Raw genomic sequence first — 16,298 nt, 5'->3', positions numbered from 1 at the left:
ATTTTAGCTCCTCTTCATTTTTTCTTTCCCTCACTGGCAGAGGCTAGAAGCAATAACTTAGCTTCGAATCAAGTTTGGACACTAAGAAAAGTAAAAGGTTACTGACACATTGCTAAAAATATTAACTGATTTTGGAAACTTAATTTTGGAACCTCCGTTTTCAAATACTTAGGTGTTCTTTATAAACAACATAAAAATAACTTAAACAGTAAAATAAACATGATACTTCAACTGCAGTGGCTTGATTTATATTAACCTAGCTAGAAAACTTGGCATGATACTGTTTTCAGTCAATGTCCTTAATTTCCGCAGCCAACCTAGGAAATACAATATTAAAACTTCTCATAGGCAACAATCTATTCAACTACAAGAGCTTCTTTTTATAATTCAAGTGATCAGCCAACATTTACATCTTTTCCAGGTTATTTCTAACATTTATTCTAAAACTGCCTTCTAAGAAGTTCCATCAAGATGTACTTATTCCAGAATATGTATTTCTAAACAGTAGCTTCAAAACAGCTGAAGTCCTTTAAGCTTACATTCTATCTTATGCCATGATAATACGTACCAAAGACGTAGGAATGAAACAGGACCTCATATCTTGCTAGTCACAAAAATTCATACGTTGTTAACACTAACCACTTTCCCAACCAAAAATAGAATGCTCTTCTCCTTAGGAGCTCCGACAATACCTTCAGCAAATATTAGGAACATTCTGACAACTTTAAGGGGAAAGGTCTGAGTCAGTTTCTCTAACATTGTAAATCACTACTCACTTGTACAATTTTTATTACTATTGTTAAAAAACAGCAACTCACCAATGGGTAGTAATCTGCTCTCTTGCCATTTTTGCTTGATGCCTCTGCACACCCACGCTCAGCAGCATTAGTGGATGTTTCTGCTGAAAATAACATAATATAACCTCATAATTTGGGAACAAAACCACTTCTCCAAAATGTTCCCTAGTGAAATCTCCTGATACTGAGATGTCATCCCATGGAAGACACTGATGCAGGAAAATGGAGGAGTTCGGTGAACGTCAACTAATGTGGAAATATCACAGAAAGGTATCTGTGTTTCATCAGGATCATCAGAAGGATGAAAGCTGGAAAGGAGGATACTGTGGAGGGGAGTATAGATGGGAAATCATAAGCTCATTAATAGGTCACCCACTGAAACTGTGAGTGTCTTTCCATTACCACACAGCCTGACTGCAGGGTCTGCGGGCATGGGCAGACATAGCAGGCCAAGGCCCAGCACACCCACACTGCTGCCTGCCCACCTTGCAGTCATAAAAACAAAACGACATATTAATTGGTAGTTAACTACCTATTAAACTTCTGTGATAATGAGAAATGCTTGAAGAAATAAAGCTGTATCTAGCAGTGGACTAACATACATCCCTTGGGATTAATGAACAAAACTAGTTTGGCCCAGTGTGCAGCACAGACTATTTCCTAGATGGACTTTGCTTGAAGTCTTTAGGGAACAAATATTAGTGCTAAATCAAAAGTACCTAGAATGAACATTCTAGACATACGCAGCTAGGGCTCAGTGAATATTAGAGAAAATAATAGGAACTCGTAAGTATTGTTTTATTTTGGAGGCTACCCAAACGCCTAGCAACACCAACATAATTCCTGTTGAATTCTAGTTGCCATTGTCAGGTTGAGCATCGTTAAGTACTGCCTGTGCTTAACGTGTGTGAAATGTGACATCACCTCGACAAGATAGCCAGCATGTGACTTAAATCAGTACCTACACAGAGCTGAAAATGTTTAGGAGGGCTTGTAATTGAAGGAGGGTGGAAAAGGTGCATCCCACGAATATCTCAGTTGAACAATGTACTCTGAAAAGCCGGCCAGTAAACCAAATACTTATTGGGTGACAACTCATATGCTTCCAAAAAATTCGGTCCTAAACAATAAGGTGGTCAAAAGTCCCTCAAAATGCTGTTAGGACATTTTCATGACCAATTAACCTGAGACTTTTAGCTCTCCAGTCCACAGATTATGATTTCCTGCTAGAGTTATAGAACCAATGCCAGAGCCCACATACAAAAGTCAAAAGCATAACTGAGTGAGAGAACGTTGCATAGGAAATCCCATCTTCAGAAAGCTTTTTGCAGCATAACAGAACAGCATTGCTACAGCCTCTTCTGAGCAGGAGGCTCAAATTAGTTATGGTCGTTTTGAGAGAAAAACTCAATAGCTGTGAGGTTCTGATGTGAAATTCTGTATAAGAATATTATGTTTCCACACAGTTGCTTTAGCCAAGCACTTTAGTTCTTGTCCTTCTCAAATGCTTTACAGAAACATAACAGAAATAACCATAATGTCATTCATGGGTATGCAGCATAGTCACATCTGATTTACTTGCATGATCTAAAATCCTAGAAATTTGTAAAAACAACAAAAAGTTTCTGTTCCAAGCCTCAGTCACTAGAAGGGGAATGAAGAAGCCCTCTTGGTATGTAGGGAAGTAAAAAATCTTAAGTACTGAACCCTGCAGCATGTAATTAATTGTTCATGTGGCGATAAACTGGGTCTTACTCCTTTCTGCCCTCTATCTGCATGGATAGGTCTTTCAGCACAACAAATAAGAGTAGATTTTCCATGTTGCATTATGAAGTAAATTAACACCCATGCACAGTTAAACACTGCTGCAGGTACTTCTGAATACTGAGACTTGCTTTTCCAAAGTTGTTCAAAATATCTGCCATCTACTATTCCAGTGCTTGGCTTTGAAAACAGTTTGGCATCTAGCATGCTGAAGCCTGAAGAAGAAATCATTCGGATATCTAACTGAAGGTCTGTTTTCTAAAATGACTCATTTGTTAACAACGTCACCACCCAAGAAACAGAGGTTATCCTGAAGTTACTGGATAGCATTATTCCTTCAGATTCCTCCAGGTTATGAAGGCAGAGTAGGAACGGCACGCATTCAACTAAAGGAAAACTTCAAATTTAATGGAGGAAATTCTTACAGGCATGTTAACACTCACTTTTCAAAGCCAAGTTCTAAACTGATTCTAAATTTGAGTTAGAAAAATATTGCAGGATTGTCACTCTAGTGCTATTTCTTAGGGTATTTAATTAAAATAAATATTGCTCCTTCAAGAAAGGTTGTATATTTGCTGATATTACCCAAGTGGAATAACACGAAGCTGCTAGTACCCCAAATTATTCAACCAACATTTAAATGTTTGAGTTATATAAAGCAACTAATCAGTCAAGGTAGCACTTTGTCTTGCTAACCCACATCAAGCACAAGACTTGCCCAATCTTCAACTGTCATTTTTTTGCTCTTTTCTGAAAAGAAATTCTACTGCTCTTTGGTCTGAAAACAAGATACAGATAAGCTAGTAGCACTGACTTCCATTACAGACTTCCTATAGAGTCAGCAGTCTACACAGAGGCTGCAACAGTCAAGAAATATTAATCCTTAAGAACTTGACAATGTACCTTATTAGTAGTCTGAAAATCTTACTTTTAATTTAAATACTAAATTTAAAACTGAGTCTTAGTACCAGAAAAATGATGGATCAAAGCCTTAATACTTTCTGATTAAAAGTTGAAAACTGCACAAGTAATGTCACTAGTGTTTTCTTGCCTTATTTAAATAGGGCAATAAGTCTTTCACTAGTGCTTCTCCTACCAGTTCTTCTTGCATTCAGTTTTACTGATCCACACATTCAACAGTTCAATTACTACCTGATGGATGCAGACGGTTCAGATATCTATTAGTAAGGTTTCAACTTCTGCACTGTATGGATTTTTTTTTTTTTTTAATACAATTCTCTTTAAATCTAGAAAATTTAATTTAATTTCTCCAGTTATACGATGACATTGATAAACAGAGCTATAATTTGGTTTTGCAGAGTGCTACTGAATTTGCAGCAACTTTTAAGTGGCATAAAGTACAACCACGGAATGAGGGTTTCAATAAAGCAGTCGTTAAAGATTGCTTCTATTTTCTGGGTGACAAAATAAACCTGTATATACACACAACTCGGGACATTTATAATTCAGTAAAAAAAAACACAACTTCAGATTGTGAGCATGTCCAAAAATCCATGTTTTATAATATTTGCATTTTAAGGGATCTGTTATTCTAACCTTGCCAGGAAATTCTAATTCTTAATATTAGCAAATATTGGTATTTGAAATAAACCATGAATGTCAGATTGACTTAATAGAACTTATCTAGATATATCTCAGCCTGATTTTAGTTTTCCTTTTAATTTCTTACCTAAAATCTTTTTGCTCCTTTCTTCTTGAGTTTTCTGTTTCCTAAGCTGCCTGTTCTACAGCATGGGTGCTCCATCCTCCACTGCATTGCTGCTGTCATCCTCCAAATCTCCAGAGGACTAATTCTGACTGTTGACCTGTCCAGTCCTGCTCTTCACTCTAAATAAAAAGTATGTAAGTAGGTACTGCCCCTCCTCAATTAGTTTTGCAAACAGAACACACTAGGACAATTCAGAGTTAGTCAGATGGAGACAGACACACATACATAATTTTAGGCCAAATCCATTCTTGTTTTCTTGAAACACGGTTCCATAAAGCCTCCTATGCACTGTTAGCTGACTAGTGCAGATGGAATGGCGGGGTTGCTGTTTTTAAACTCAAGAGCTGAAAAACTGCACTAATGGATAGTAAGATCTCTGGTCACATCATCCTCTTTTCACAGTGCAGAAGGGATGCTGGCATTGTCTGCGCACACCGAACCTCACAACGATCTAGAGAGTTTAAGGCAAGATATTAAGAAAAAAAAAAAAAATAGGGCAAAGAGAATGGAATTTTTAACACCCAATTGAGACCAACATACTTTGTCAAAATGTTTCTAGTATACGATTATCAGCAAAGGGTGGTCTATAAAGCAGAAGTTAGCATTTTCTTTACCACAGTCTACAAACCAAAGTTTCACGTTATATGTCTACAAGGTTTATTTGACACTTTAATCTATAAATACACACAGTTTTCCACCAATAAAAGCACAGGAATTTTCTCAGAGGTTGTTACCACAATATGCATATTGAAGAAAATCACATGTAGTATTGCATATGAATAAGCAAACTTTGGTTCTCTTTCTACCTAGACAGCTCTTAAGCACCAATCTCTTTTACTTGTTAAACGATGGCTTGCAGGGGGCAACAAGGCAGCTGAAGACCACACTGAATGCTGCACTCTGGAAAGCTCGGGACACTGTAGAACTTAATTAATTTTTTGAAGGCACTTTTTTTGAGCATCATCACCTCTTCAGGCAGCCTGGAAAGAATTCTGGCATTTGCATGAGGCTTCTTCTTGTCAGTATCTGTTGCCTTAGGATTACATTGCTCAAGAACATCAGTCACTGGCACACTGTTGCAGCTAAGCGAACGTGCTGTCTTTTTCTTGCCTTCAACAGACAAATAACTGAATAAGAAAGAGGTTAACTTATGTTTGGTAACATCTTGTACATCTTCTGGAAAACAATCATCTAGATCCCCTTGACCTTCCACTTGCTGACTGATCACACATGTACTGGGACTCATTTCTAGCTTTTTGGGCTGACCTACTATTTTTCTGGAAGGTATTTTGTATTTTCCTTCTTCTATATAGAGCTGAGAAGCATGACTAATGACACTAGAACTAGGCTCAGATATTGGATTAGGGATTTTTGCCTCATCACCAGAACTGACGTGATGCAATTCATTATGCTGGCTAATGATTTGGGCTGCAGTGTGTTGAATGATGTTCCAGTCTTGCAGAATATCTTCCCTGGTTGTGAACTGAGATGTTACAGTAAAGCGGATGATGAACTTATCACGAACGGTTGCTGGAATAAGGAAGAGCCTGCCAGAACTGCTCAGTTCCTTCAGGAGTTTTTCTGTCAGCCAGTTGGGACCCTGTTTTAAATATGGATAGGAAAAAAAAACACACAACTGTTAAAATTTCCAGTGTCATCCAAATATCTGCAAGATTTTCAGGATTACAAATCTTATGTGAAAGCTTATTCATTCTTAATGCCTATGGAGAAAACAGTTGTAGTCAAATTACTCCAAAAGGACATGCAAACGTCCCAATTTTTACCTTTAAACGAAACACAACCAGTCCAAGATGTCTCTTGGCAGGAATTTCAAACAGTGGATCACTTCTTACCAAAGATTCAAAGAATTTGGCTGTTTCAGTGCCCTATTGTTAGGGGGAAAAAAAAAAAAAAAAAAACAATAAAAAAGAGCAGTTATAACTAGTTTATCACAAACTCACTGTAAGACATTAAATTGAGTTGTTAAAAAAAGAACTACAATCCTCTTTAAGAGGATTTCATTTCATGCATGGTAGCAAAAGCTAAGACTGACAACAAAACTAGGAATGGTTAATGCTGTCTCTATTTGCCCAAATCCTTGACAGTGATCAGGAGTACTTGGGCTAGATATAGGAATTCAAATAAAGTTAGAAATTTGAATGCTTCTTTTCCCGGATTAAAGTCCTGTTGCAGCAACTATTTATTCACAATATAATCTCTTTTATTTACATTCCATCGAAGACTTAAGCCTGTAAAGTTTCATAGCAATGTGTTCAGCCATCCATTACATCCTGCTTCCTAAACAGCTACCACTTCAGTTCAAAGAAAGACTCTATAAAACTTACTCAGTGATGTGCATTGGTTTATCAAGTTGCTTTCCACTGCCCATTGCTTCCAAGAAAGGTACAGGAAATGCTTTGTCAACACAGTACATCTTTACATGTTACTGAAGGGTAAAATCAGCACGCATAGTGAATTTCTGTTACTCATCTTCGCATGACTGAATTTCAGAAACTCAGCTACTGGTAAATGAAACATAACACACTTATGCTTGCACTGCTAATGCACATACATGCCGAACATGAGCTTGAAGCTTTTTCACCCCAAATGACCGAATCACAAACCACAGCTTCAAAGAACGAAATCGACGACTCAGTGGAATTTGCCAGTGCTGTGAAAACACAAGAGCGTATCAATAAAGCAGAAGCAACAGAAGGACTGTCCCCTCACCGAACACGGCCTGTTGCTTCAGACCTGTGCTCAACTCAGAAATCTTTACTGACAGAATAAATTTCACATTACTGAAACATACGTAAGCCTAGAAGAGAGCCATCAAGAAAATCCTATGTCTAAGTCTTTTTCAATTATTTGCAAAAATAAATTTTTGTCTATTCCCCTTCATCTAGAAGTGAGGTGTTAATCTATGGATATGCTTAGAATTTTCAGTTGATTTCCAGCATATTGCAATTAACAACTTGTTTGCAGTCAAAGACTGTTATTAACTTGAGATGTGATCTGTCTATTTACAATTTAGGATTGTGTGTTCGCTTCACTTTGTGTAATTTGTATATTTAAAGGCCATCCTGAACATCTTCCCATGTAAATAGTAAGAATTCATGCAGGAAAAAATTCCTGCAGAGAAAATATCACCTACTGCATGGAAAAGAGTGACAAAAGCTACTTCTAAGGAGCTACCCAATAACATGCAAGGTCCTATTTAACCACAAGAGAGACTCATTGATTTATTTCTTTCCACTCTCTACACACACTGCTAGTGAAAAGCACCATTGATTTCAAGAAAACAGTCATCTTTTCAGGACTTGGGTGAGATCATAGCAGAAACAATTGGCGGTTGAATGTTCTCTTGGTTTACTGTATTGAAATCTGCTTTAAGATGGATCTAAAGCGAGATGCTTCAGTTCTCCTATCTCAGTACGTTTTAATCAGAGGAAAATGTAATTCCTTTTACAGCTGTTTCAGAGCATAGTGCTTACATTGCTTATTCCTTTTTCCATTTTATCACATAGCAGAAATATAAGAAAAATCATTCAAAATGCCACCAATAGGAATTATGCAAACAATAGAGGGTACCAAAATGATTCTTCTAACTAAAAAGGCCAGGCTAGATCCCTGCCTGTGTAAAAAATGTACTTCAATCTCTATAAATCTCCAAAAGCTTTATTAATTAATCTACTCATGATCTCTGCATGACTTTAACGTTTTTAAGTAGTAAGACCACTTGAAAAATAACTCAGAGGAATTTCTCAGTCAACATTTGACCATTCTATGGGAATTTAAAACATAAACGTAATTAAAAACTTACCATGAAATCAACAGCAGCTCCTGAATTGGGATGTCGGAGATAGACAGGGTTAACACTGAAGGTTTGATGTAGCTTGTATTTATCCTTAACCCTATCAATTGTAGAATGAACTATGTTTAGAAAAAAAATGTGCAGGGAAAGAATAATTTTCTTATTATCCTTTTGGTGTTGTTTCTGCTTTGCCTTTACTCACCAAAATCCTGTGCAGTCAAAATGAACCATCATCCATTTAGAAGGGTTAAAAGTGAAGGAATCCGCATACTCAATTCCATCCAAGAACAATCGAAATTCAGGACACAGAAATGCTGTTCCTGCATATGCAGCATCAATATGAAGCCAGAGTCCCTCAGCACCACCTGTTGGAATTGAAATTGTTGTTATACAATGAATTAAAGTACCTCCTAAATTAAACTAGTACTTTCCTCTCTTAAAAGCATGCATATGCTTGTGCAGGAGGTGGACAGGTTGACGACAAAATAAAATGCAAGACAAGAAATAGAAAATCTAGTTTTATTTTAAGGCTGTGGAACCAGAACCACAAAAACACTGAATTCTGACTTTCATCACGTATGACGACTGATGTAGAGTTGGGTCTACAACAGAATTCTCAGAAATAAAGGGATAAATAACTATTTTTTAAAAAGGGATAAATAAATGACACTTACAAATTGGACCCAGCTCAGAGAGACTGTCAAAAGCACAGACACCAGTTGTACCCAAAGTTGCACAAACCTGGAATGAAATAAGACTATTCAGATGGCTTTTTTTTTAAATAAATGGATGCAGTGCTTAAAAACTTGAAAAGCTATCAATATAGTTAAAATGAAATAAAAATGTTTTATTTCAATAAAATGTAAATTCTCCTACACATTTTCACCTTCAATGAAAACATTTTAACATAGCAAAGCTATATCTAAGATATTTCTTATGTTGACATTAAGAATACAACACTGTATTAATACTCTTAATCAGGGAACTGAACATACAAAGACGGGCACTAGGCCTTTCTTTCTGTCTTCTGCTATGGCTTTCTTCAAAGTTTCACCTCTAAGGGAAAAGTTCTCATCCACAGGCAGAAATTTCATCTTCACAAGAGAAATCAAGCCAGCCTTTTCCACAGAAGAATGTGCCTTAAACAACAACAACAAAAAACAGAGCAGTAAGAGATAAATTATGGCATTATAAAATACATTTGTTGCAATAAAGCCATAGATAAGGTAATTCTTGTAATCAAGATTAATATAAATCTGAAAGTTTGTTCATTGTGAACAACTAAAAAATACAACATTGTAATTTCAAGAAATTTATTTGGGCACTGGTCTCTAAAATCTAGTAATAGCTGTATTTATCTTGTAAGGGTCATTTATCAAAACCCAAATCTTAAAGGACTCACTAGAAATGGATCAGTCTCAGCATTTGCTCTTTTCACTGTTGTAAGACAACCTTGAAACATGCCTTGTTCTGGGCTCACACAGATTTAAACATCTCACAGGAAAAAGCTCTTTTTGTTATATGAAGGGCAAGCCAGTATGAGTGTGACTCCCGCTGCTGTCTTCCACAGGAGAATGTGATTGTTCAGCTTAGGAGCCAGAAAACAGAACAGGTTTGCAGAGTCACATCATTCTGTAGGCATTTCTCCAAGAACAAGCTTGCAGGCCAAGCGAGCCCGTCTCCAAATGGAAAGAGGCTGAGAAGAAACAAGAGCTTGAAGTAGTATGAGATCAGCAGTAGCTATAGCTGCTGAAGTTTCTGGAGAAAGGTTTTGCAGGAAACAGGAAAGAAGTGCAGAAATCAGTCATCTGAGAAAGTCCTTTTCAGACTTCTGGAACACTGCAAAATCTCATATCTATTTCATTTCCCCATCTGAAGAAAAGGGCTTTAGAGTGACTTGATCATGCTCGTATTTTTCTTTTTGTACAGTAATGCAAGATCACAGAGTCATCTGATGGCCTGCCTGAGACAGAGGCCAATTTATTCTCTTTGTAATTTGTAACCTACTTGATCAGATGCGTAAGCAATGAGACGAGAATTGAGTGAGGACTCGTCAGCGTCTGGCTCAGAAAGCTTCATCTCCAGAATTTTGTTTTTCCGTGCTGCCAGGAGCGCAACCAAGGTTGATTCACTCACGGTGCTCTGCAAAGACATTGCTCATTTACTGCAACATTCTTCTGCTTCACTGCTATTTTGCCAGTGATCGAGCAAAATCATTCAAGTGCCCAGTTACCGACCCGGTCTTTTGGTTCTCCTACTGCTTTTCTCAGACACAATGGAAAGTCACTAGCTGACAAGCAGCTCTCTGGGCCAGGAATACAAAGCAAAATCTTTTCACTGCCATGTATTATTCGTGTACGGTACTGAGGTGAGCAAATAAGTCACATTTTTCTTTTGTTCTTCTACAGATTAAATTTAGCATCTACTATAAGTAATACAAGTCTAAAGAAAACTGTTTCTGTAAAAACAGAGCCTTAGCACTGATTCCAGAGAGTACTTGGCTAAGACCTTTTGAAATAAGGTGAGGTTCAGGCCTTGGATCTTGGGGCTTTCAGAGTCACAAAGTCAGCATGAGATAAACGAAAAAGAATATATGTGGATGAGGACTGCTGGGAAGACAGTGATAAGTCGTCGTCTTTAGTTACGCAGGAATAACTTTAGTGAAGCAACAGACAACCAAATCTGATTATCTCGTTTATCCTTAAGTCTGTTCACAAGAATACCTGCTCCTAGTCTATAACATATTAAGGAATAAAAGCAATAGCAATTCCTATTCCATTATCATCTAAATACGAACCTAAAATCTGGGAAAGAAATGTCAATATTGGAGTTGTTTCCATTTGGACTTCATTGATTTTGCCTCAAAGAAAAATGATCACCAAGAAGGAAATTACTTGAGTGCAACCAGAAATGCTGATGGGACTAACTCTGATCTCCTTTACCTGTAATACTCCTCCGCCCACACTATCAGGATGGTGATGCAGGAATTTATCTGGAAGTCCCAGCATTTTAGCCAGCCAGTCCATCACATTCATTTCCAGTTCTGTACAGGCGGGACTGGAGGCCTAGAAAATTAAACAAGAATGATGCTGTAAATTCACTTAGCAAACACAGCAGGAGTTTAAGCCTTTGAGAGTACACCACACGCTACATTTTAATTCATAGCTATTAACATTTAATTGCCTTGGCAGAAATCTCACCTTGATGCAACACACAGGTTACAAGCTTTGTAACATTGGATATATAAACAGCTAGCCCTGTAACACTATGACTCCTACCCAGCAGAGCACAATGCTATTTTAATAAAAACGATGTTGTTGTTCGGTGAGTTCTCTGACACAGACCTCGACGTTGAGATTACAGCAAACTACGTGAGGCAAAAACGCATAGTTGCAGTTCACCACCACTGCTCACAGTCCCTAAGCAGAAAAGTCACTGATCCATCTTTTTGGTGGGGTTTAAAGAGCAGCAAAAGATTGAAGTTGTTTTGCAGTGTCAAGCTTTCCGCTTATGAAAGAATCGGTTTATGAGAGTTTACATTACAAACTTAACCGAAACAAACAGAATTACAAAGTAAATAGAGAGCGTGGAAATGGACACTTCTGTGTATGCAATGAGCTAATCTGATACAAGTACACAGAGACTGTAACCTCCCAGTTCCTTACAGGTTTATGGGCTTTACTGCTTTCTTAACATGGAGACACGTATTTAAGTGCGACACCAAATACTCAGACATTATGGGACAGGCTACCAAACATTCTATTCTAGGAGGAGAAAAATAGAAAGAGTGCTTTCCCAAATGAGCAGGAGAACTGGAATGAAGCCCAGCCCAACTTGCAGTCAGGGGTGCTGGCTGCTCTATTGCCTGCAGTGCTTGTGCGACAGCCTTAGTACTGAGATAAACGATCAGGGAACAATGCTTACTGTGAGATACGCAAATAATTAGAAAACAGACCTTTCTAAGTGGTGTATTTTTTCATTCAACTCTTAGTACTAGGCAACATTTGCTTTTACATATGACTTATTTTTTACAAGAGACATTTTTCAGTTATACACAAACAGCTTACAGTGGTCTACAGTAAAAATTTATACTGACTCATAGAACCAGAAGGAATGACTGTGATCTCCATAATATACACAGGAGAAGAATTTCTAAGATAACAAAATAAAAAGAGTAATTTACCCAGGTGAATCCCAAGCAGTTAATTGCATCTGCCAGCATATCTCCAAGCAGCGAAGGCCAAGAAGTAAGAGCTGGGAAGTAGGCATGCATGTGTGGACTTTGCCAATGAACCACCTAGAATGAAATTATCTGGAAGTCAATTCTGAAAACGTGAGAAAACTGTGCACAAGATATAGTGATCAGTGCCTGCTTCATGATGGGAAAGGATCATAACAGCGTAATATGAGCAATTATAGAATTGCTATCAGAAAGCTACAGAGACAGTATCAACAGGAGTGCAGCATTATCAAATGATAAAATTGTGCCGTTATTAGATAAATTCCAAATTATATCAAAAGCATTTATCTGAATTTAACAGGCAGACAAAGATTGTGAACAGGAAAGAATTGAACAACATTGCACAACAGAGTCCAAAAAATTTACCCTGACATGGGGAGTCCTTACAACCAAGTTGCTATTGCTCATTTTATCAAAGAGCTTGTTTTTGGCTGTATGCCACAATTACATAGCCTTCCTCAGTACTCCTGAAAGAGCTTGCACGCTGGTCACCAATGTGAGCATGCATCTAAAAACACATCCTGCAGAACTTGTGCATTCCCAGGTTTTGGGTATTTACCCCAGTTAGTAATGATTTTTATTTCTTACCCCAGGCATAATGATTTTCTCTATATCTCCAAAGATGTTGTCCCAGCTATCTGGGTCCATTGGGGCAGAATCTGGCAACTGAGCTTTCATGTAACCTGGTTGTACATCAGGAGTCACTCGTCTCTCTCTCACATTGCTCAGGTACTGGCAAATGTAATCCACCATGTCTTTCCCTGGAAGAAGCAAACCAATGCTTTGAGTTTAGATTGAGAGAAAAGCAAATTGCAATACTATCACGTCATGCAATCTGTCAGGATTCTACTCAACATTTGGTTCAGACTAGTCCTCTGAATCATCACTTAACATTACATGGTCCACTAGTGGAAAAAAATAATAGTCTGCACTCTGACAATAAACTCATTACTTCGCTTATCTAAGAAAATAGAGCCATATTTCACAGTATGAGTCTCAATTCAATGTATTATGAACCAGCCTCATGAATTAGTGCTCCTGTTTAGCAGAGAACATGCACATGGCACCCCACACATAGGAGCTGTGTGACCTTTGGAACATTTCCAATTATTCAGAGCAAATGTTCTTCATCAGAAGAAATACTGGGCAGCAAACAGGAGACCTGAAATGATCTCTGGTTCTGTGACCAGCTAATCTAGCGAAAACTAGATTTCTAGGGAACTAAATTTCTAGGGAAAACTACTCAAACTTTATGCCTTGTCTATATTATTAGTCCCAACTAATAACGTAGGGACACAGCTTCTGAAATAGACTTCATGGAGACTGAACAGATTCACAAGGTTGTCATCGCTCAGTAGTTCAAGTGTACTTCTAAAATCAGATCATGACGCAAATACAGACTGATTACAGATGGGATAGATTTTCTTACCTACAGATAAAACAAAAACATACAGAAATGCAGTTCTCTTAATGTGCCATTCTTCCCTGCTATTATAGCACAATCCCTTTTGCATCCTCTGAAAACAGCTACACAGCTCAATGCAATACCTCCATTTACCAGGTAACCTCCTCCAGCCTTGAGACCAAAGATTGCTCCCATCTCCAGAACTGCTGTGTGTCAGTCAGGGAAGAGCCATTGTGCATAACCCCTTCACACAAGTTTATTCAGAATTTTTAGGCTTCGGGGCTTTCCCACAGTATTCAAATGTAAGATCAAAAAGTCTAAGTCTTCCACTGACTAAATCTGTTAATTCAAACTGGGACACATCATCTCCACTCCAGCAGATGTAAAGCCCCAAGGGCATGGGCAGTTAAACAATCCACAGCCCCTCTCATTGCTGGGTGCCACCCACAGCCCTACAACAGCTCTTCCTCAGAGGCAAATGTGACCCATTTCCATGAGGATCACTCACCTCTCCGTCTGTACTCCTCAGGTTCCATGCTGATTCCTCCTAGGAGCACCTCTGCACACTTGACCTGCAACCTCTCAGAGAGTTGTGGGCAGACCAGTCTGGTGCCCTGCTAGCTGCTCACCCTTTATAGTGCTCTTTATCTCAGACTTGCGCACAAGGTTTAACGCAGGCAGGTTACTGGTGAGTGTTTATCTAACTCCTCCCAATGGAGGGCTTTTACAGTCTCTTGTACATTCTCATCTGTGCTCTTTTGATGTATAAGATAACACATCTGTGAGATGAGCTGTCTTGACTCCAATTCTTTCTTGTTTTGCAAGCACCTTTCAGAAGACACGCAGTAATCCATCATGGATATAATGGACACATTAACATCAGAATCATGCAAGAGAAGGAGCTGAAGAGCTTTAAAAAACAAATAAAAGCAGTCATATTTCTTCTGCAGGCTGAAAGCAGCACTAGCAGTAGTCATTGTAACAAAGGGACCAGCACATAATTTGGACACTGCACTTTCGAGCAGGTAAGGACTTAACAGTAAATTAATTAATTAATTTAGAACTGAGTTTCCCAAGAAGAGAACATCTCCACAACTCTTCATCCTCCGCACTGTCGTACTCACACCGTTGTAAGGAAAGGCATTACAAACACTACCAGTTCCAGACCTGCAATACAAAGCAGTGATTCTCTTTGTGGAAATTCTGCCCTTGCAGATCAGACTGTTATACCGCAGTTATACTCCTCCAGTGGTACCACTCTACAGTGCTGAGCTGAGGAAACAAGCTTTGCACACCATGCTTGCTTTTCTCACACATAGTACGCATAAGCACTGAGACTTGGCCATATATTTCCAGAATTCCTTCAAGCCCTCTACCTATATTTTCAGTTTGAAAGAACAGCCAGAGTCCCTGTTGTTCCAGTTTCATTTAGAACTGAAAACACATCCTGACCTGTCTTTGGCAGCAGAATCTTTGACACTTCGATGTGGAGCGCTAACCGTCTTCAGCAGAAGCAACTGATTTGCTCTACACTGATATCAGGCAGTCCTGGGAAAAAAGAGAAGTAGGACTTAAACATCTTAATAGTCTAAATGACTGAGCTCTAGAAAGAGAAATGATTATGTAGGATAATACACTCCTATTTTTGCTATTTCCCAGGCTTCTGCTTGTGGCTGGTCAGTGCTGGGCACAAGGTGCCAGCTGGGCAGACCTTTAGTCTGACACATCACAGCAGTTCCCATGTTCTTGTCATATGGAAAGGAACCAGCTCTCAGAGCAGCTCAATTCAGCCTGAATCCTTCCATCATTCTAAAAAGCTGTAACAGCTTCTTCCTGCAGCATATTTTCTGTAGAACATTGTAAGAACCTTTCCGAGTTCATGCTGCGATTAGATAATTGAGAAAGAGCTGTTTCAGAGATAAAGATGCCGATACACACATCAGATTAATATACTGAAATTAAAAAAAAAAAAAGATAAAGGCACTAAAAGAAGTGCAAGAAGAGCACGCACAAATGTACCATATGCATAGTCGCTTATTTTCTCTCTCATTCCTCAGGAAACATCATCATCATCAGGAAAAGAAAAATTAAGATACTCCCAGTACTTCACATGAATTTCGGAACATCTCTTGCCTGTACTGTTACTGCTTTCATAAAGGGGAACAAAGGAGATGAGAAGGAGCTGGCAGGATCAAGTCAAAAAGAGCCTAGTGATCAAAAACCGTGACTGTAGGTCATTATGAGTAATAAATACATTATTTTCAACAGGAAGCAAGTCTGATCAAAGAAAGCTGGCAGCTAATTACAATTATGATTTCAATTTGGAACAGCAAATAAGAACCAATACTTCTAACAATGTTTTCAGAGCTGAACTACACAATAAATACTCCATGTGACATATATTCTATGTCTTTTGCTCAAACTGACAGTTTGACGAGGTTGGCTTTTCATTCAGTAGGGAAAAGAATAAACAGGTCCTGTTTGGAGCCAGAATAAGATGGGCGATAACGGATTACAGGTAGGGTAAATATTACTGGAGATAAATCTGG

At 38.3% G+C, this 16,298-nt stretch overlaps 1 protein-coding gene across 2 annotated transcripts; it reads right to left on the bottom strand.

Moving 5' to 3' along the window:
* Positions 1–4,874: 4,874 nt before the first annotated feature.
* HDC (histidine decarboxylase) lies at positions 4,875–15,320 on the bottom strand. Of its 2 annotated transcripts, XM_042875896.1 has the most exons (13): positions 15,202–15,320; positions 14,258–14,659; positions 12,933–13,105; positions 12,288–12,401; positions 11,047–11,169; positions 10,112–10,246; positions 9,100–9,243; positions 8,779–8,845; positions 8,307–8,469; positions 8,114–8,204; positions 6,863–6,961; positions 6,075–6,176; positions 4,875–5,890 (listed from the first exon to the last, which is right to left on the bottom strand). In XM_042875896.1, the coding sequence occupies exons 2-13, from the start codon at positions 14,283–14,285 to the stop codon at positions 5,132–5,134; spliced, it is 1,998 nt and encodes a 665-aa protein (XP_042731830.1). In that variant the 5' UTR covers positions 14,286–14,659; positions 15,202–15,320; the 3' UTR covers positions 4,875–5,131. The 2 variants fall into 2 exon arrangements, 1 of the variants encoding a protein (XP_042731830.1); XR_006179844.1 differs by lacking the exon at positions 4,875–5,890 and having other exon boundaries at positions 6,090–6,176; positions 6,636–6,961.
* Positions 15,321–16,298: the final 978 nt, after the last annotated feature.

The sequence above is a fragment of the Lagopus leucura genome, unplaced genomic scaffold (assembly GCF_019238085.1).
Source record: "Lagopus leucura isolate 7727_CA_CO unplaced genomic scaffold, USGS_WTPT01 Super-Scaffold_100015, whole genome shotgun sequence".
In the NCBI taxonomy this organism is placed as follows: Eukaryota; Metazoa; Chordata; class Aves; order Galliformes; family Phasianidae; genus Lagopus; species Lagopus leucura.
The sequence above is the reverse complement of the archived record's forward strand: the minus strand, read 5'-3'. Positions and strand labels throughout refer to the sequence as shown.